General features: G+C 41.3%; 1 protein-coding gene across 15 annotated transcripts in view; it reads left to right on the top strand.

The window, feature by feature from the left end:
* The window catches only part of AOPEP (aminopeptidase O (putative)), a 379,056-nt gene that overhangs the window by 47,040 nt on the left and 309,159 nt on the right, over window positions 1–22,857 (top strand). For all 15 annotated transcript variants that reach the window (XR_005203205.1, XR_005203206.1, XR_001830582.2 and 12 more), the window contains one exon: window positions 3,877–4,043. Coding sequence is in view for 10 of the 15 variants with exons in the window: in XM_017547221.2 (XP_017402710.1) it covers window positions 3,877–4,043 (167 nt within the window). In the remaining 5 variants the exon portion in view is untranslated. The remainder of the gene's footprint in view (window positions 1–3,876; window positions 4,044–22,857) is intronic.

Raw genomic sequence — 22,857 nt, 5'->3', positions numbered from 1 at the left:
GGGTTTCACCATGTTGACCAGGTTGGTCTCGATCTCTTGACCTCGTGATCCACCCGCCTCGGCCTCCCAAAGTGCTGGGATTACAGGCTTGAGCCATCCCGCCCAGCCGGGGTGTGTCTTTTAGATTGCTGACTTGATCTACACGTTCAGAGTTACAGCTCTGGGTACCGAGTGGAAGCCAGAAAAAAAGGTTAGACTTCAGCAGAAAAGATAACACAGCCATGGAAAGAGGAGGGTGGGATAGAGAATTGTGGGGACATTGGGGAGGGTGGCGGCGAGAGCTTGCTGGGGCCTGGCGAGGTAACTAACCCCCTTGATGGGAGGGATCAGGTGCCCAGATGCACAATGGCAGAAGGAACTTTCAAGAGCATGACAGAAGGGATCAGGACAAAATTCTAGAACAAAGTGTCGAGAACTAGGTAGCTAAAGAGGACAAACTACCGAACCGGGGAGGAAAGGATGGTGATAACATGGTAGATTTTCATCTAGTCAGTGGAAGGACTGCCCCCTCATCAACTGACTCATATATGCCTGCGATGTCTACACTTCCTACTTCATCAAATTATCATTTTCAAATTTTTTCAGGTAGGTCTGATTTCAGACATCTAAACCCATTCATGGACACCACACCGTTTGGGATTAGGAAAACATACAGTGTCCATGAAAGTGTCTTCTGTCATATGCTTATGTGAAATCCTTTATAAGCAAATTAAACAGGTGCATACCCTCCACCTTTCTCCTTGGACCCACCCTCATCCTCCTTTCTTGTTCAATAGCTTTACCATCCATCTTACCACTTGAGCCAGAAACCTCAGAAAATTCTGTGTTAACTATGGCTGCATGACATTCACCCCCATATTTAGCAGCTTAAAAGAAAAAATGCTGATTATCTCTCATAGTTTCTGAGGCTCAGGAATCCAGGAGCAGCTTAGCCAGCATCTCTTGCTCAGGATATCTTGCAAGTTAGAGTCCACCTGTTGGCCGGGGCTGCAGGTGTCTCAAGGCGTGCCAGGAGCTGGGAAATCCTCTTTCAAACTCACTTGCATGGCTGTTGCAGGCCTTGGTTCTTCACTGACTGTTGGACAAAGGTGTCCGTTTCTTACCATGTGGGTGCCTCTCTAGGCTGCCTAAGTGACTCCCTGACACTCATGACCTAGAGTGAATGATGGGGGACAGAGCGAGAAAAGATAGTCTAAGATGAAAACCACAGATTTTAAAATTGTCTCAGAAGTGACATGCCATCACCTTTGCTGTATCCTGTTGGTCCTTCTTATCAGACAATGTTTAGACTTTCTGATCTCTCCCTGTCCCAGGTCAAACCTTTGCATTATCACTGCATACATACTATAGGAGGAGAGTACTGCAGCTGCCTGTTGGCTCTACCCAGGTCTCTTTGGTCACACAGACCTGGTACGGTATGGAAGGAGACTACACAAGGATGTAAATATTGGGAAGAAGGGGCTATTGGGGGCCAGCTTGGCAGCTGCCTCCTCAGAAAAGCCTTCCTTTCCTTCTCCCTCTTTTTCAGCAAATCACTTACCAAGTCCTGGTTTTTCATCTCCCGTGTTTCTCGGATTTGACCTCATCTCAGATCCGATTGTTGCTTTGGGGAAGAGGTGTGGAAGCTGATGGAGGCAGCCCTGGGGGCCACATACCTAAGGGCACAAGTGGAATGTGTAATAATATGCCAGCATGGCCTCCAACACAACCTTATAGGGAGGAGAGCAACATCTTGGCAAGCCAGTTGTTTGGGGAGGATTTGTTCCCCGTTCAGGCAAGGGAAGACCCACAACACAGACTTATACTAGGTAAATAAGGTGCTTATTGAACAGAACAGACAATAGAAGTCACTTCTTGCTTCCCGCTTCACCGGCCCAATACCGATTTCACCTGTGACTCAGAAGTTGAGGAACTTCCCCACAGTCATTTGATAAGTTGGCAGCGCAGCTGGTACAAAGGTGTTTAGACTTTCTAATCTTCCCTGCCCCACGTCAAACCTTCGCGTTATCATGGCATGCATACTTGTGGGATAAGCGTACAGCAGCTGCCTGTTTGCTCTGAGACCCATTTTTTTTTTTTTTTTTTTTTTTTTTTTGAGACGGAGTTTCGCTCTTGTTACCCAGGCTGGAGTGCAATGGCGCAATCTCGGCTCATCGCAACCTCCGCCTCCCGGGTTCAGGCAATTCTCCTGCCTCAGCCTCCTGAGTGGCTGGGATTACAGGCGCGCGCCACCATGCCCAGCTAATTTTTTTTGTATTTTTAGTAGAGACGGGGTTTCACCATGTTGACCAGGATGGTCTCGATCTCTTGACCTCGTGATCCACCCGCCTCGGCCTCCCAAAGTGCTGGGATTACAGGCGTAAGCCACCGCGCCCGGCCTCTGAGACCCATTTTATGTGCTCTTTTTGTGACCTTCTCTAAATGACGAGGAACTTCATTTCCTAGGCTCTCTAGTCTTCTGGCTTCCTGCTAGGTTTGGCCAGTGGGGGCCACTGGTGGAAGATTTGAAAGCAGGAGTTGGCTGGAAGTAAGTTGTTTCTCCTCCTCCTGTTTCCTTTGGCAGCTCCAGTGTGGCTGAGTCTCCTCTGGTCCCAGCTCCCCCCGGACAGTCCCCACTGTGACTCTGGCTTCTGCCAGATGACCCCTGCCGTATAACCCAGTAACAGCCAGTAACAACCAGCTCTTCCAGTCTGAGGAGTCACAGCTGATTACTGCTGTGGCCAATCCCTGGGTTGTCTTACTGTCCTTTAATTGGTCTCTCAGCTCTTCTATCGTTTGTATAACTCATTTCGAAGATTGAATTACCTGTTTGTTAAGACCTGGACTGGTTTCTCTTTTCCACACAAGACCCTGACTGATAGAGTCGAACCATCATTCTGATTTTTCTTGCACGTTGTGTGAACACGATAAATGCTCAATTATAATGATGTTAATGAAAAAGGAAAACCAGTTTATCCAAAAGAAGTAGTGCTTTGCTCTATTCATTTATAAGTCAAGCTGACCAAAACTATATATTTGTCATAACTGAAAAACAGAAAGTGGAAACATTTTCCTAAGTTTTTTCTGAGGATTCAGTCTTGTACCTTCGACTCTGTGGTGTCAAGAAAAGATCTTGAGGATCTTTTCCATCTTTATCAACCATGACTCTGTCATGGGAGGGATTTTTCTTGGATTGGACGGGATTGTACTTTCTGATTCCATTAGGACTCATGGCAGAATGAGTCCTGATGCCATGTCACTGGTTTTGTATGCTTACTTTGGTAACAACTGCACCCTTGGCTTTCCCATCACAGGCCTCGTTGTTGTGACCCACAGTCCTGTTTATATGCCAGCCCCTGTTCTTGGCCTCCACACAAGGATTCCCACAAGGGTTCCATTTGAGATGGTGGTTTCCAAGATTGGGGGTATCTGCCTGCCAGCCCTGGATACTGAGACCACCAGCTTGTTTTTCCAAGCATTAATATCTCCGTGATCTCCAAACATATTTTCTTTTCCAGAATGCTTTCCAAAAGGTTTGTAAGAATGTCTCTCAAACTTTTCTTTTGAAGGCATCAGGGCCTGAGGGGAGGGGGCAAGGGTAATATAAATTATAACTTGGCAGACTAGTATGTAAAACTTTATCCAAAAAAATATTTTTCTCCTTAAAAAAACCAACTCTTTTTACATATTTAAGAAATTCATTTGAGAGAAATAACCACTCAGCTATTCACATAGCCAGCCCTTGGCAGCTTCAGTTCAAAATACTCTGAAATCAGTCAACTGCAAAGTTTCAAATGTTTTCTTTGAAAGCTCAACTTAACCTTTACTACCTTGGTGGTGAGAAAAGTGTCAACTCATTTTAAAGATTCTCCCCCTTTCTTTGTCTCTCTTCTGCAGGCCATGTGTTTATACTGTGGGATCTCCCATAAACAACAGGGCCCTTTTTCCATGCCAGGAGCCACCCGTTGCCATGTCAACATGGCAGGCTACAGTTCGAGCAGCTGCATCTTTTGTTGTTTTAATGAGTGGGGAGAATTTTGCCAAGCCAACACAGCTTTGGGAAGGTACTGTACATGTGTTCTTTGCTTATTTATGTATTGCACACATGCTGGACCCAGGAACCCAATAAGCAGTGTTTTTCTAAACTTTAAAGAGCTCCTTTATTAGCTGGGTTGGAAATGAACATAATATAAAACATCCTGCCAGAGGAAACAAGCAGGGGATGGGGAGGGACACTTAGGAGCCTGGGCACGGGATTTGGGACTCTTCATACGAAAGTTGTCAGTTTATAGATTATTTCAGCAGTTGCTTTCACCTTGTGGTTTGTGGGCCATAAGTAGGTGGTCTTGATTGAAGACTTTCTGAACCAGCAAATGTATCATGAAAACACCATTGCAGTTGCGTTGTTTGTGGTTTGTTATGGTGTCTGTACATGGTTATTCATTATGTTAAGAGATAGTGCTCTTGTTGGCTGGCCCACTGAAGTTGTCCTAGTGAAGTATCTGTGCTACACACTATTTGCCTGTGTGAAGTTCTGAACCAAAGGTATATAAGAAGGATGGAAGGTGGCTGGGCACAGTGGCTCACGCCTGTAATTCCAGCACTTTGGGAGGCCGAGGCGGGCGGATTACGAGGTCAGGAGATTGAGACCAACCTGGCTAACACCATGAAACCCCGTCTGTAGTAAAAAATACAAAAAAATTAGCCGGGCATGGTGGCAAACAGCAGTCCCAGCTACTCAGGAGGCTGAGGCAGGAGAATTGCTTGAAGTCAGGAGGCAGAGGTTGCAGTGAGCCAAGATTGCACCACTGCACTCCAGCCTGGGTGACAGAGTGAGACTCTTGTCTCAAAAAAAGAAAAGAAAGAAAGAAAGATGGAAGGCAGCGCTAATGTATCTTCAGGGTTTTATCTACAAATTACTTATTGCAACAATTAACTTTTTCAGTAGAGATCCTGCGGATGTTGATGCCAGGAAATAATTTGTTTATTTGAGAGACAGGGTCTCACTCTGTTGCCCAGGCTGGAGTGCAGTGGCTTGGTCACAGCTCACCGCAGCCCTGACCTGCCAGGCTCAATTGATCCTCCCACCTCAGCCTCCTAAGTAGCTGGAACTTCAAGGGCATGCTACCACACCCAGCTAATTTTTGCAGTTTTTGGTAGAGATGAAAGTTTGTCATGTTGCCCAGGCTGGTCTTGAATGGCTAGGTTCAAGCGATCTGCCCACCTCAGTCTCCCAAAGGTGTGAGCCACTGTGCCTGGCCAGGAAACATTTTTATAGTTATATTATTTCTTTGTTTAAAATACGGCATCTCCTCGCACTTATTTATTATAGAAACTTTAAAATATACAGAAAGGTAAAAATGAATTTAAATAAAGAAAATTATTGCTAAGATTGTATTGTATTTCCTTTCAGTATTTAAAATTTATTATGTTTTGTACAGTTATAATCCCAAAATTGTGATAGCATATGATGGTATTTATTCTGCTTTTTTCACTTATAGCGTATCTTAAACTTTTTTCAGGTCATTAAATTTTTAAAAATATTATTTTAACTTTGGCACAATGTTTTTTATATGAATATATCAGAATTTAACATTTCTGTGTTAAATATTTTGATTATTTCAGTTTTTTCCCTGTTATAAATAAAGTTGCATTAAATCCCAGGGGAGACAGAATTACTAAGTCAAAAGTCAGAACATGTTTAAGGCTGTCGGTGTATATCTCATAGTGTTTTCTAGAAAGGCTGTGCCGATTTATGCATTCATCTGTAGTTATGAGGGTCCCTATCTGATAGGCAGGAAGTGTCTCTTTAATTTGGATTACTTTGATTATTAGTAAGTATGTTTCTTAACCCGTTTCATTTTCTGTTTATTTCCTTTGCCCATTTTTATACTTATAGTGAAGATTTAGGTTTTTGCCAAGTTTGTCTTATTTTTTAATTTTATTGGCTCTTTAAGAAAAATAAAGATACAAATTTCTTATATTTGTGAAAAGCATTGTCCCCAGCTTTTGGTGTATCTTTTAATTTTATATGATGTGTCTATTTTTATGAAGTTAAATTTATTAGATTAAGATTGATTTTGTTCTAATATTATTATGGTTTAATTTCATGACTCTTTAATCAGTCTGTAATTTATTCTCATCAGGCTGTGAAATGAGGACTAAACATTGTCCTTTTTTTTCAAATAGAAAACCAGTTGCTTCAGGATCATTTATTGAATTTTTAAATTTTGTGATGTCTTTATCATAAGCTAGATTTACATATGTGCTGAAGTCACCAATGAGTATTTACTTGATTCTTAAAAACAACACATTTAAAAATTTTGTTTTAAAAAATAAGTAGTGGCCAGGCGCGGTGGCTCACGCCTATAATCCCAGCACTTTGGGAGGCCAAGGCGGGTGGATCACAAGGTCAAGAAATCGAGACCATGCTGGTCAACAAGGTGAAACCTCGTCTCTGCTAAAAATACAAAAATTAGCTGGGCATGATGGTGCGTGCCTGTAGTCCCAGCTACTCGGGAGGCTGAGGCAGGAGAATTGCTTGAACCCAGGAGGCGGAGGTTGCGGTGAGCCGAGATCGTGCCATTGCACTCCAGCCTGGGCAACAACAGCGAAACTCCATCTCAAAATAAATAAACAAATAAATAAAAAATAAATAAATAAAAAATAAGTAACATTTACATGGTTCATTTATAGAATAACAAAGGACAAAGCATTTGTAATAAAGTCTTCCTTACCTCTATTTCGCAGACACCCAATATCACTTACCCAGGCAACCAAGGTTACCAATTTCTCTTGAATAATATGTTTTTTCTCTGTTGTACAAATTGTGGCATGCCAGACACATTTTTTCTATTATACTTTCCTTTTAGAATAAATTTATTTATTTATTTATTTGTTAATTTTGAGATGGAGTCTTGCTCTGTCACCAGGCTGGAGTGCAATGGCGCAATCTCTGCCTCCTGGGTTCAAGCGATTCTTCCACCTCAGCCTTCTGAGTAGCTGGGACCACAGGCACGTGCCACCACGCCTGGCTAATTTTTTTTGTATTTTTAGTAGAGATGGAGTTTAACCGTGTTGGCCAGGATGGTCTCGATCTCTTGACCTCATGATCCACCCGCCTCGGCCCCCCAAAGTGCTGGGATTACAGGCATGAGCCACCGTGCCCGGCCAGAATAAATTTATTTTGTAGATATTTTGTATCAGAACATAAAGAGCTTCCTCATTTATTTATTTTTATTTATTTTTTGGAGGCAGAGTCTTACTCTGTCGCCCAGGCTGGAGTGCAGTGGCGTGATGATGGCTCACTGCAACCTCCCCCTCCTGGGTTCAAGCAATTCTTCTGCCTCAGCCTCCTGAGCAGCTGGGACTACAGGTGCATGCCACCACACAGGCTAATTTTTTGTATTTTAGTAGAGATGGAGTTTCATTGTGTTGCCCAGGCTGATCTTGAACTCCTGAGCTCAGGGAATCTACATGCCTCAGCCTCCTCAGCCTCCCAAAGTGCTAGAATTACAGGCGTGAGCTACTACACCTTTTCTCATTATTTTTATGGCTATGAGTATCCCATAAATGAGTCTTTTACAATTTAGTTAACCATTGTCTCCGGTCTGCACTTCATATTAAATAAGGAATTGGATGGGTATTTACTTCATTATCCTTCTGCACCCATATTCTCCAGTTTTACTTAATAAAATTTGGGATTTAGGACTCACATTTTCTCTATAATTTTTTTGTATTATATTTTTGCTAGGAATTACTATTATTGTATTATATTTTCATTCAGTTTCAAATGATTTTATAGTAAGTATTTAGATTTTCTTCATTCTTAACCTCTTAAGTTGCCTGGGAAATAGCTTCAAATTTTTTTTTAGAAAGGTGGATGTATGGATTGGTTTTTTGTTAAATATTCATTTATGAACAATCCTTGGCTAGGTATAACATTCTTTTGTAATTTTTTATTTGTAGCAACTCTATTAACTGAAGTATAACATTCTTGAGTCACTTTTTCCCCTCTTTAACAACTCTACTTGTTTCCATTATCATCTCTTATCTAGTATTTCTCAGGAGAAATATGATACCAAATTTTTTTTGTGTTCTTTGAAAGTCATCTGATTTTTCTGTTTAGATGTTCATGTAATTTTTTAAAAAATTTACCTGTATGTACTGTAAAACTTTCTAAAATGACTCTAGATGTGGGTGCCTTTGTTTTTAATCAATTAATATAGTATATATAGCTTACATACTATATTGAGTTCTCCAGAGAGACAGAATCAATAGGAGATAGACAGAAAGATAGATAGATGATAAGGGATTTATTAGGGGAATTGACTCATGTGACTATGAAGGATGAGAAGATCTACAACAGGCTAGAGACCTCGGGATGCTGGTAGCTCAGTCTAATTTCTAAAGTCTTAGAACTAGGTAAGCCCATGGTGTAATTCTTAGTCTAAGGCCAAAGGCCTGAGAGCCCAGGGTGCTGCTATTGTAAATTCTGGAGTCCCCAAAGCAAGAGAGCATGTACAAGAGGAGGAGAATATACCAGCTGTAGGAGAAAGAGAGCGCAAATCCTTTGATCTCCTTTTTTGTTCTATCTGGGTCCCTGTCTGATTAGGTGACCCACCCACATTAAGGACAGATCTTCCCCACTCAGTCCACCAACTCTCAGGCCAGTCTCTGAAATACCGCCTCACAGACACACCCAGAAGCCATGCTTTACCAGTTCCCTAGGTATTCCTTAATCCAGTCAAGTTGACACCTAAAATTAACCACCACACATATATAATAAATATGTACTTTTTTTTAGAGAGTATCATTCTGTCACCCATGCTGAAGTGCTGTGGTGCGATATCAGCTCATTGCAACCTCTGCCTCCCTGGTTCAAGCAATTCTCGTCCCTCAGTGTCCTTAGTAGCTGGTATTACAGGGGCACACGACCACACCTGGCTGATTTTTTTGTATTTTTGTAGAGACAGGGTTTCGCCATGTTGGCCAGACTGGTCTTGAACTCTTGTCCTCAAGTGATCCGCCCACCTTGGCCTCCCAAAGTGCTCAATTACAGGCATGAGCCACCATGCCTGGCCATAAATGTGCATATCTTAAATGTGTTGTTCAATGAGATTTCATAGATAAACACACTTATGTAATTAATCATCACTCCATGAACATTTCTGTTACCCCAGAAATTCCCCTGTGCCCTGGCACACATTTCTTCTAACCCCATTCCAGCCAACCACTGATCTGATTTCCTTCAGTATAGACCGGTTTGACTTCTTTTCAAAATTCATATAAATAGAGTCATTCAGTGCCCCTCTATTTTATTCAGCATAATGTTTGTGAGATTCATCCATATTACTGCAGGTGTCACTAGCTTATTTTTTAAAATTTATCAATAGTGGTGTCTTGTGTGAATAAACCCACAATTTGTTTATCCATGCACTCATTGGTGGACAATTTAGACTGTTTTTGGCCATTATGGAAAATATGCTGTGAACGTGTGTATTAATCTTTTTGTGGACATAGGTTTTCATTTCTCTTGGGTAAATACTTAAGAGTAAAATTGCTAGATCATGTAAGTATATGCTTAAGTTTGTGAGTATCTGCCAAACTATTTCCAAAGTGGTTTCATCATTTTATATTCTTACCAGCAACGTGTGAGAGTTCTAGCTGCTGCTCATCCTTGGAAACACTTGGTATTTTCAGTCCTTTTAATTTTAGTCCTCTAACTGGGTGTAAAATACGATCTCATTATGGTTTTAATTTGCATTTCACTGATGACAATGTTGAGCACCTTTTCATATACTTATTGCACATTCTTATATCCTCTTTTGAAAAGCATTTGTTCATGTCATTTGCTCATTTTTCTTTTAATATGGAGTTTTTGGTTGTTTTATTATTTATTAGGTTATAAGAATATAGACTGGGCCAGGCACAGTGGCTCACACCTGTAATCCAAGCACTTTGGGAGACTGAGGCGGGTGGATCACTGGAGGTCAGGAGGTCGAGAGTTGCCTGGCCAACATGGTGAAACCCCATCTCTACTAAAAATACAAAAATTAGCTGGGCATGGTGGTGCGTGCCTGTAATCCCAGCTATTTGGCAGGCTGAGGTGAGAGAATCACTTGAGCTTAGGAGGCAGAGGTTGCAGTGAGCTGAGATCACACCACTACACTCTAGCCTGGGCGATAGAGCAAGACACTGTCTCAATAAAAAAAAAAAAAAGAATACTTTATATAATTTTAGGTTCAAGCTTTTTGCCAGGTATATGTATTACAAATATATTCTTCCAGTATGTGTAGATTGCCTTTTCATTTTTATTTCTGCTTTATACCACTGATTTTCCATAGTTACATTTTTGTTCTTTTCTAATTTCAGTAGTAGAGATTTACATTATGTTATTTTAACATTAGTTTTCTTTTAATCATTCATGTTAAAAAATGTTCTTTCTTTGTTGGTTTTTGATCTCAGTCTGTTATTCTTATGTTTCAGCCTGTTATCTCCTCATGGCTTTTTATTGTTGTGTCATAGAAGTTATATCTTCTTTTATCATAATGACGATGTCAGTTTCCGAATCTTGTTTGGGTTTCAGTCATAAACTGATTTCTGATGCTCTTCTTCCTCTGAGTCCTTAGAATGATGTCTTGTTTTACCTTTATTCTGCATATATATTTTTTCCTATGGCTCTCATGGCTTTCCTTTCTGGTGTGTACCAACAGACAGGATAAAATGTGTGGATTCCCTTTAGCCCCATTCAATTCCCACATGTGTGTGTACCAAAACCCCGTCTCATTTCAACAGATGAAAGGTTGGCAGGTACATGCAACTCCTTTATCTGGGCTCTAGTGTCTTGTTGGCAGTTGTTCAGTCAAGTTCTGCTAGACTGACATAGGCGTTCTCTGCCCTGTTTGGTTCCCTGACATGCTGAATTGATTGGGTATATGAAACATTACAATTTCAGATAGGCAGTGATACGTGGCCTGCTCCCATTTCTGCCTATAACGGTGTGCTTGTGATAACTACACTTCCCAAGATGCCATGTGGCTCTCCCCACCCTCACCTCACCAAGCCTGCCTATTTTCTCATTCATGGTTTGGCCCTGCAGTTAAAGCCTCGTGTTTGACAGTGTTTTCCAAACTTGAGCATTATTCTTCTTTTTAGAGAGAAAGAAAGGTCTCATGATTTACCCCAGTTACTTAAATTATTTATATTAGAATGACATTTCAAAAACTCTAAATCTAAGACTAGATATGAACTCTGTATTCTTACAACTCTTACACATCCATATAGCCGAAATAAAATTATAAATGAAATGCAGATCAAGCTAGAAAATCAATAAAATTCAAATTTATAACTTAAATCAAATGTAAAGATTAATATTTTGCTGAGATGAAATTGCCCCTCACAATATGAATGTGATGTTGTTGGCTCCGTGCAGTTTCTTTTGAGACTTAACACCTGTTCTACCCTGAGCCACATGATAATCCAGTTCTCCACCACTTGTCTTTTATCTGCTGTAAACTTTTGCATGCTGTGATGTCATTTGGCCTTTACTCAGCCAAAAGCATCATCCTTATGTTCTTTTCTCATTATCTCTTGATAATTATCGCAGTCCCACACGTCCCTGTGCAATCATACACATTAATGCAGATGGGAACTCTGAAATCATTTGGCAGTACCCAGATCTGGATGATTTTAGGGGTCAGCTGGCCAAATCTAGTCCACTGCCTATTTTTGTAAATAAAGTTTTATTGGCTCATGGCCATTGTCTTTGACTGCCTTCATGTTATAACAGCAGAATTGAGTATTGGCAGCAAGGTCCTGCAAAGCCTAAAATATTTGTTACTCGATCTTTTACAGAAGGTTTCTGACCTCTGCCATATCCATCTGTCAGTTGTTGTGTATCTATTTGAAGGTTATCATCAAAAAATTAAAAATTAACTTTGAAATTTTTATGGAAAACTTTTGTACCCCAAGGAATGTATCTATAGGCCCCCCCCCACCCCCATAATTGCCGTTGAGGACAGAGTAATAAAATAGATGCTTATTGAGATTTGCTTATGTTTACACCACTTTCGCCTTATGTGATATCACAGAACAAACTTTGTGAGTTCAAGCTGAGGGAGAATTAAGCGAGACAAGATAAAAGAACTTCATGTCTGGGCCGGGCGCGGTGGCTCAAGCCTGTAATCCCAGCACTTTGGGAGGCCGAGGCGGGTGGATCACGAGGTCAAGAGATCGAGACCATCCTGGTCAACATGGTGAAACCCCGTCTCTACTAAAAATACAGAAAATTAGCTGGGCATGGTGGCACGTGCCTGTAATCCCAGCTACTCGGGAGGCTGAGGCAGGAGAATTGCCTGAACCCAGGAGGCGGAGGTTGCGGTGAGCCGAGATCACGCCATTGCACTCCAGCCTGGGTAACAAGAGCGAAACTCCATAAAAAAAAAAAAAAAAAAAAAAAAAAAAAAAAAAAAAAAAAAAAAAAAAAAAAAGAACTTCATGCCTAATACTGCAATTTCTCCCACAGATGGGGTTTATCAGAGGATAATCAGCAAATAGTACTAATAAAGCTGTTTGCTAGAACCAAAATGGCTGTTCTGAGGATAGACTAATGTCTGCAAATGTATCTGCACTCCATAGAGAGAGGGATGTGGATACAAGATGTTGCTATTTCCTTTCTAAGTCATGTTTTCTTGATTGACAGATTGGTCTCATAGGACCTCTACTTCGTTGTGCACAATGCCCTTTAAAGAGATGAGCTATCTTTGAAAACATGACTGGCAAAGCACGACCCAGCAAGTCACAGTTTCCATCACAGTGACACATAGGCCTGATTAGCACGTTTGCCAGGCACCAGCTGATTTTCCCAAAGAAGCAAAGCACCTGGGAGCAGATAACAGCGACAGAAATGACAGCAGCCCTTGGGCAGGGTACAGAAATCAGAAGACAGACCTCCGGGGTCCTTGCTTCATAAGGGAAATCATTTCTCCTAACTATTTTTAAAATGAAGGATAATGGTTTGGATGAAGGGTGATGACCATTGTAAGAATTCTATTAACTGAGTAGTTGTTACTCTTTTTTTTAAGAAGGCTAAGTCAAGGCCATAGGTTTAGATTAACTTGCTTGGCTCCTTTATTATTAAACTTCCTCAGCATAATGCGATTTGGGCAGACAGAGATGTTATCCTGTAAGTTATTATTGGCCTTATTCTCTACCAAAATTTAGCTATTGAGTGCAGAGACCCAATGCCTAATACAGTGCCTTGTATAGAATAAGTACCTAATATATATTTGTGGAATAAATGTGTTCTCTATAATCAGGCAGAAGTAGTATTTTTCATGGAATAAACATTTAAAACTACTGGTGATAGTAACAAAATTGACTTCAGGATCATTTCTTTTGGTTTTTCTGCTTAATTACAGTTTATGCCTTTTTTCCAGCCTCAACAAATTTTAAAAACAATTGGTTTAGAACATTATTATTTTCTTCTAGTAATTTTTTGTATAGCTTTATTTGGACTCTACAGGAGTCCAATTTAGTGTGTTCCTGCTTCCTAGAAAAATAAAATACTCTGCTTCTATTTTTTGTGGGAAGCCTTAAGTAAATTAAGAAGACTGCCTAATGTAAGCTTTTTCCAGATGAAGGAGAAAAAGCACATGAACAAGTGGAAGGTGTTAAAAACTGCATGTGCCCTTGCATAGGATCTGATTTCATTTTTCTGTGCAAAAGTAAGACTGTAGACATTACTTCATTCTGGGCAAAATGCTACTCTCTGGCCTGCCCAATAGACCAACTCTCTGACATTCTCTTTCTTTTGACTTTGTGTGGGAAATTCCAGGAAAAAGCCGAGATCTGAGAGCCCAGACCCTCCAGCGTGCAATTGAAAGCCAGCTTTTCAAAATGAGCAATACTATTTAGACTGCTCCCATCGTATGCAACCAGGAATTACGTATGAGGAAATGGTAAATTAAGAGGCATTTAGGAGTGGTTATGATTAAGTATTTTCCTCACAAAGAAAGAATGCAAAGTAGAGAGAGCTCCTTGTTTCCAGAACTGGGGAAACTTTATTCCACGCCAGTACACATACATTCCTGTTTTTAAAGGGTACGAGCACAGGGTAAATGTATTCATCTTTTCCCGTTAGAAAGATGCCGGTGAGCCGGTACTTTCTAAATCTCTGTCAGTTAATTCTTTTCTTTTCTTTTTTCTTTTTTTTTTTTTGAGATGGAGTCTTGGTCTGTCGCCAGGCTGGAGTGCAGTGGCGCAATCTCGGCCCACTGCAACCTCCACCTCCAGGGTTCAAGCAGCTCTTCTGCCTCAGCCTCCTGAGTAGCTGGGACCACAGGCGCGTGCCAGCACGCCCAGCTAATTTTTTTTTGTATTTTTAGTAGAGACGGGATTTCACCGTGTTGGCCAGGATGGTCTCAATCTCTTGACCTTGTGATCCGCCCGCCTCGGCCTCCCAAAGTGCTGGGATTACAGGCGTGAGCCACCACGCCTGTCCAGTTAATTCTTTTGTTTTGTGATTTGTTGTTGACTAGTTCTTGCTTACCCTCCTGGCACTGCACTTACCATACGTGACATATGTGAAAGTCATCATGGTTTCTTTCAGACAATGATGATTCTGGCAGGCAGATGTATACCAATCCTTGTTGCTGTGGATTTTTGTCTTGGACTTGACATTCATGAATGTTGCATGTGAGTAAAGCAGTAAAGTTGACCTGTGACCATCTGGAGCAGTTATGATTTGGTGTCCAGTTAGCTGATCCAGCTTAAGGGGAACTGGGTTACCTGCATCAAAAGTCAGAGTGACCAGTGAGACTTGAATAACAAGCCTGGTGCGGTGTATTCCTTTAGGTATCCCATTAGCCAACGAGGAAAACCTATAGAGGTGCTTGTGTTCAGCAGGTGGCGCTCTTTTACCTAGTTCACAAGAATGATCTTGAAGGTCATTCTCTCCTGCCTCTCCTGTGCCTGAGGCAGTACCATGTTGCAGGGAAGGAAACCCGAAGCCTTGCTGGGTAGCATCAGTGCTTGTGAAGCGGTGGCTTGACCTGGCACATTACCCTGGTTAGGCAATGCTGGTGCCTACCAGCCCAGGGCGTCTTACTGTCTCGTTTGTTCTGGTGCCAGTTACAACCCTTAAGCAACTGCGGAGAAGAACTAACGAAAGGCAGTCATGCTGTGGGTATTCACGAGGGTGGCACTCACTTAGAAAACCAAAAGATGTAGACTCGGCATCTACAGAGTCCTGACAGAAAGCTGGAGCTTGCTGAAAGACCCAAGCAGTGGAGGAGGCCAAGGGGGAAGAGCACCCAAAATGGGGAGCCCTCCTTTTTGTGTATATTTTTTAATTTATTGTACAGATCTATGTATATTATACATTTAAAATATGTAATATAGGCCGGGCGCAGTGGCTCACGCCTGTAATCCCAGCACTTTGGGAGGCTGAGGCGGGTGGATCACGAGGTCAAGAGATCGAGACCATCCTGGTCAACATGGTGAAACCACGTCTCTACTAAAAAAAAAAAAAATACAAAAATTCAGCTGGGCATGGTGGCGTGTGCTTGTAATCCTAGCTACTCAGGAGGCTGAGGCAGGAGAATTGCCTGAACCCAGGAGGCAGAGGTTGCGGTGAGCTGAGATCACGCCATTGCACTCCAGCCTAGGTAACAAGAGCGAAACTCTGTCTCAAGAAAAAAAAATATATATGTAATATATACATCCTATATAATATGTCTATATGCACTTATAAATGCACATGTTCCTGTATGTTCATATTCCTACAAATATTGTTAGGCATCTTTAACTTATGATACAAAGGTGTTCCAAAGTAATCATAACATATAGAATAGTTTGGACAGGAATTTCTGAAATAAGCAATTGTGGTGAGAGAAAGAAACAATTTTGAGGTAGGAAAAGTAGCAGGGGCTACTGAGGGACTGAGGAAAGAAAGATTGTATGTTAAATAAAAGCGTGTATCAATTTGATATTTCCAAATGCTTCATACTGTTTGTCTAACCTATAGTGGAGAGGTTGAAAAAGTAAAATGGACGGTTTTAATAGGAAGAATTTAAGTGCCTGCTTTAATTTTCAATGAAAACAGTAATTCTTTAATATACGAAGCTCCATGTGATGCTTAACTTTGCAGAGCTATGATCTGCCTTTGCCTCTGCACAAGCAGAGTGGTTATGTGGGTGTGGGTATAGCTGTACCTTTAATTATATTGAGTGGGTTTATCTAAGACTCACCTAAGAATAGGACATGGACTTTCCATGAATTTTGTATTTAGTTTACTATTGGTAGGCATGACTGATGTGTAAAAATGACTACAGTATCTTGATTTTTCTTCTGTTACTATATCTTCTTTTATGAAAAATGATTATCTCAATTAGCTAAGTTTCTCACAGGTTTGGTTTAAAAAGTTCTCCCTCCTTTCATGAAGTCACCACTCCTTTGTGTTCTTCCTTTTTCCCTCCTCACCGAGAATGTCTCTTCCCTTCCGTGGAAGACAGAATCTTCAAAACTATTCATTGGACAGTTTTTAGAATAGTCAGTGAAAAAATAATTAAGATAACTGTTTTAACACTCTTTATGATACTTATTTTCAAAACTATATTTTATTTTTTTATTTTTTATTTTGGATACAGAGACTCTCACCTTGTCACCCAGGCTGGAGTACAGTGGCACCATCTCGGCTCACTGCCACCTCTGCCTCTTGGGTTTAAGTGATTCTCCTGCCTCAGCCTCCCGAGTTGATATTATTACAGATGCCTGCCACCACGCCTGGCTAATTTTTTGTATTTTTAGTAGAGACAGGGTTTCACCATATTGACCCGGCTGGCCTTGAACTCTGGATATCAGGTGATCCATTCGCCTTGGCCTCTCAAAGTGTTGGGATTAGAGGCGTGAGTCACTGTGCCCAGCCCAAAACTGAATTTTAAACTGTGTCTTGTGATGTGAAAATTGATCCATTTAAAGTTCTTTTTTACCTGCAAAAAGCACAGTCATCTTTAAGGAAAATTTCAGTGCTGTTGTGGAGATGAAGATGTCTATTTGGATCTTGTAACAGCTGTTATTGTCAATATGTCATGTGATACGTGTATCTTTCTAGTGAGACAATTGATGTATGAGGGGTTCTCCCCCTAAATAGAGTCTAATAGGAGAAAGTAAGGAGTCTGAAGTCCAGCTTTACAGAATCTGTCCAGAAGGAAGGGCAAGTTGGGTGGCAGCTTGTGCTGCAGTTAGGGAGTGCTGTTTTCCTCTGCATCCCTTCCTGCCACCCCTCTCTGTTAGTCTTGCTAATGAATCCCAGCCTGGCTGTGAAATCATCCAGTGGCATGATAGGTTTCTGGCCTCTGCAGAGGAAAAATTCTGGGTTAATTCAAGTACAGCGTGTTCTCTTTGTTTTGCAGCTGGTGTAGCAAAGGGAGTCTAGTGCAAGTGGATTGAATCAAAAGGAAAATGAAGGCATTCACTGTCTGTTTCATCAAGGATGGCTCATTTAAAGTAAACACCATTTAAATAGTCTCCAAATGGCCCATTCTATATGAAGTCATACAGGATGCCCCCTTTAGGTTGTCGTTCTCCTTTAAATGGATCGCTTTGTGTGGACTGTGTTTTAATGCCATCCAACCTTAAAGCCCATATGTGGGCCTCATCAGGTCTTGGTTTTCAGTACACATGTGGCAGCCATACCTTCAGCACTCTTTGCGTCTGCCTTCAGAAAATCAGCCTGAGCATCAAGGGTAGGCAGCTGTAAAGCTGAGAGCTTGCAAATGATGAAGACTACAACAACAGATGACAAGAGCTGACATTTCTTGAACACTTACTTTGTGCCAGTTATTATGCCTAGTGATCATTCTGTAGATTCTCTAATTTAATCCTAACTTAATCCTCACAACAAGATACTATGATCATTCTCTTGTTATACATGAGGAAACTGATGCATTAGAGAGATTAAATGATAAGCTCAAACTGGTAAATACAGAGCAGGGAATCGAACCCCAGCTGTCAGATTCCAGAGGTGGGACTCAGTGAATGGACATATCCCAAAGCAGTAAACTTTTGTTAATTCTCTTGAAAGGCAGGCTTATTCCACACAATAGACAATCCTGAAATTATTTATCTTTGTCTTGGGAATGCATGCTCTGCTTTCTGGAGCAGTATTTCCACCTTATTCTTTGCTTTTTTGTAGGCTGATTGAAAGATGAGGTTAGGTGTTATTCCCTATGGCGGTGGGCAGTCTTCATGCAAGATTGGGCATATTGAAATAATCTATGAACAGACAACTCAAAAGATACTTTTCTTCCAAATGAGGATACTAGAAACATCCTCATAGCAAGGAACTAATGAAAACCTACTCCAGAGCACGGGCAGCACTCGGTGATCTCAGCATGGGCTCCAGCATTCAACCAGGAACCAGGCAAGAAGCCCAGGGCCAGACTCCAGTGAGAAGCTTTTCAGAAGAGTTTGACCAGGGTCTCTGGGAATTGGTTTTCTGGCTGGTTCTTATTTGGCCCAGCCAATTGATCTGCCCCGATTTGACTGTCACTTGGTAGCCAAGAAAACTTTTTTGCTTTTAAATGCTTGAAGTCTGAATCAATCAAACAGTTGATTCCAAATGAGGAGTGAGTTCCAGTGAGTCCCTCCACTAAGTAGAGGAACTTTAGGAATCTAAGAGAGTAAAACAAACAAACAAACTTGTGTGCTGTGTAGGAGGAAATCATCTTGAGCACTTAAAATATGAGTTTGGGTGATATTTTTAAAAAATTATTTTATTTCCATTATTGGACGTCAGAGAAGACTGCAAGACAACAATGACAGTTTTAAAATATTTTTATTGGACTCACTTCAGGTTCTGTTATCACTATTGCTATCTCACTCCTAAACTCTGGGTCATTTAAGGTTTTTGACTGTTTAATTGCCAGTCTCCATTTTTCTCCCCTGCCATGTCCCCCTGTGACTTTTGGTGTCCTCCCCATGTTACCTCGAGGGTATAGACATTCTGATCAAGGTGCTGGGCTGTGATGGCATTGGGCACTCTGTATGGAGTCCTGTTGACCTTGTGCAGGGATCTAACAAAAATACCTCTTACTCCATTAGCAGTGTTTTCTCTTGGAAGTAGTTTCAGTTTCTGCTGTTTCCGAAAGTATCATCTTGCCCGTGGACTAGGTGGATGGTACAAAAACCAGACCAGCAGCAAGAAAATCAGGTCAAAAATTCAAAGTGGAATGTAGGGAGAAAGCCTGTTGTACACAGTGTTTCATTCTTAAAAGGATTTCTTAATAGGCTGGTGCCTGCTCCTTATCTCTAAATTGCCTCTTTCTTCTGAGTTATATTTCATCATTTTAATAGTACCTCAGTACCAGATGTGTTATTCTTTTTCTCTTAAGATTCCCTTTTAACTAATTGATTAGTTCAATTATTTCGTATTAAAGATGTAATATTTAAAGAGTCAAATAATTCTAATGGGTTTTCCCAAGCAGCAGTTCTTTGCAATCCCTCTTCCTCCATTTTTCCTGCTTTTTAGAAGAAACCACTTTCACCTCTTTTGCCTGATTACTTGATATTTACCTGCCTGTCCTTTAATAAGACACTTTATTGTTCGGAGTTGGTCTTCCCACTATGGCAGGTAAGGATTTAGCTGTCTTCATCCCTCCCCCAACTCCGTCAAACACAGGCCCCCTTCCTAAAATCCTGTCTTCTCAATGTAATTAATATCATAATGTTGATAGGACCAGTGTTCTTCATTTATATTATTGCTTTGACATAGGGTCTTGCTGTGTCGTCCAGGCTGGAGTGCAGTGGTATGATCACAGCTCACTGCAGCCTGACCTCCTGGACCCAAGTGATCCTCCTACCTCAGCCTCCTGAGTAGGTGGGATCACAGGCATGCACCACCAATGCACATGGCTAATTAAAAAAATTTTTTTTGTAGAGATGGGATCTCCCTGTATTGCCCAGGCTGGTCTCAAACTACTGATCTTATGTGATCCTCCCACCTAGGCCTTCCAAAGTGCTAGGATCACACAGGCTAGCCACTGCATCCAGCCTTCATTTATATCGTTATATTTTTGTGTGTTTTTAAGAGCTGAGGCTTGTAGCAAAACTGTGACTACATTATTATTTCTGTACATGTTAATTTTTTTCTTGGATGGAGTTAATAATGGTCTTATTCTTTGTTTCTGTTTTTTGTTTTCTCATTTGCTTGTCCTTTTGGATCTTGATTTTGCATTAGAGGCTTTCTAAAGGTGCCTGGAAGTTTGCATGCAAGCATTTAGGAGCAGGAGACTGAAATACGAATTGGAAGCTGTGAATGCATTTGGAGGCCTTGTCAACCATCAGCTTCACCATAGACTGATTTCTTAGGCTGGCCCCCTTCTTTCAGTCTGTTTCTTAGAGAGTGAAAGCCTGGCTGCCAGCCTTCTGGAACCAAATAAGTGTCCTATGAGCATGTATTCATCTAATTCCATTCACTTGCCTTCAACTGCCATTTCTTCTCCATCCCCACACCTGCCAGTTCAGTGGCCCTCCTTTTACTCTTTCTAGAAAATAAATTTGTTGAGGAGTATGTGGGATGGACAAATAGCCCAGATGTGCAGGGTTGGGGAGACTCTCTACAGATCGACCACTTCTTAGATGTGCACCTGGTCCTGCTTAGTTTAGGATTGCCTTTTGGAGCTTCTAAGGGGTAAAATGAGGTGGGTCTTACCTTTCCCCACCGCCAACTTAGGATTCAGGTCTGCTGTGTCATTTGCCACGCATCCATCTGCATTCTAGCTTCCAATATTCTGCTGCAGTGGTCTCCTGCTTTATTCTCTCTGTGCTTGTTGGTTCGTGTCTTTAGAAAAGAAATTCTTTTACTCTTCCTGAATGGAGTTTGGGAGGAAGCAAAGGTGGCCTCTGCCTCATACATTTAAACTTCCATTTTTACCTGAAAGCCTCACCATTTCTGCTTACTTACTGAACTGCCAAGGGTCTGAATTTTTAAAAAGGAACTTCTAATGGTTCTTAAACTCTAAAATGTACTTCAGAGAAAGTATGACAGTCCCCAGCCCTTTGATTGAGAAAATGTATTTGTTTAGGATTCCTTTTTTAAATGAGGGCCTCTCAAAAGATTTAGTTCCTTGCCCAGAACTTCTTTCTTCTTCTTCCATCTGCACACTCCTTTCTGCCTGCTCCACCTCTCACTGTGTTTCCAGTAAAAAATGAAAGTTTTCATGGAGCAGTCACGGGAGGCATCGGGTTGGAGGGAATGTGGGTAGTTATAGGAAGACAGAAAAATGAGAGAGGTGGAGTCTGTATCACTGGTCATATCATATCCATGCCACTCTTTGTTCAAGACATCTGTGACTGTCCCTACGTCCTTCTTACTGGCTTGGAATCAGAGCAGTGATTCTCTTTAAGGCTGTGGTTTTGCTTCATGCCCAGCAGAGGCTATCACTGGATTGGCTTCAACATCACTGGGTTCGATTGTCTCTTTAAGGAGGAGTATGCCTTCAACTTCTCTTCTTCTTTTTTTTTTTTTTTGAGACCGAGTCTCACCCAGGCTGGAGTGCAGTGTTGCGATCTTGGCTCGCCGCAACCTCTGCCTCCCAGGTTCAAGGGATTCTCCTGCTTCAGCCTCCTGAGTAGCTGGGATTACAGGCACATGCCACACACACCTGGCTAATTTTTTTTGTTTTTAGTAGAGATGGGGTTTCACCATGTTGCCCAGGCTGGTCTCAAACACCTGACCTCAAGTGATCACTTCACTTCGGCCTCCCAGAGTGCTGGGCTTACAGGTATGAACCACTGCACCTGGCCTACCTTCAACTTTTTAGTCAGCTACAAAGAGAGGGATTTCAAGAGTGGCCATTCTGGTTCCAGAAGCAGGATGCAGCTTCCAGGCAAGTTGGAGAGAATGGCTGACTCTGGTGGGTTTCCAGCAGTTCTGAGCACGTCCTTCTGTATCTCTCCTTCAAGTAAGTCCCCTCGTGACTTCCAAACTTGAAGCTCACCAGAAATATTATTTATTTTTTACTAAGTCCTACTTTCCTGAGTTCAGAATTTGTTTCAAGATAGACAAGGGAACCATGCACATAGAGATCAAAATCTAACCTCTTTTATTGGTTTTTACTGGTAAAGCACTTTAAAGAATGTCATGTTAGGCCAGAAAAGGCATGTTAATATTTCAACTCTGAATTTGACATCCAATCACAGACCAAACTGGACAACCACAGGCCAATTTGGTCAGTGATTGGATGTCAAATGTGTTTAACCCTCTAAAACTTAAAGCAAGAAAAAGAATGATAGCTCCTATAAAGGATTTTGTGAAGGGACTGAAAGATGTTACTGTAGCAGAAGTTAAAGTCAATATAAAGTCCCCTATGGGAACATGAGGAGTAGAGAAATGTGTTCCATAATGTAAGGTGATATTCAATAGCAAAGACATTGAATCAACTTAAGCCCATTGATGATAGACTGAATAAAGAAAATGTGGTACATATATGCCACGGAATACTATGCAGTCATAAAAAAGATTGAGATCATATCCTTTGCAGCAAGATGGATGGGGCTGGAGGTCATTATCCTCAGTGAACTAAGGCAGCATCAGAAAACCAAATACTGCATGTTCTCATTTATAAGTGGGAGGCAAACATTGAGTATACGTGGATACAAAGAAGGGAACAACAGACACCAGGGCCTACCTGAGGGTCGAGGGTGGGAGGAGGGTGAGGACAGAAAAACTACCTGTCAGACTGGGCATGGCAGCTCATGCCTGTAATCCCAGTACTTCAGGAGGCCAAGGTGGGAGTATTGCTTGAGCCCAGGATTTCAAGACAAGCCTCAGCAACATAGTGAGGCTCTTTTTCTTTAAAAAAAAAAAAAAAAAAA

This window comes from Cebus imitator, unplaced genomic scaffold (assembly GCF_001604975.1).
Source record: "Cebus imitator isolate Cc_AM_T3 unplaced genomic scaffold, Cebus_imitator-1.0 Scaffold196, whole genome shotgun sequence".
Lineage (NCBI taxonomy): Eukaryota > Metazoa > Chordata > Mammalia > Primates > Cebidae > Cebus > Cebus imitator.
The sequence above is the reverse complement of the archived record's forward strand: the minus strand, read 5'-3'. Positions and strand labels throughout refer to the sequence as shown.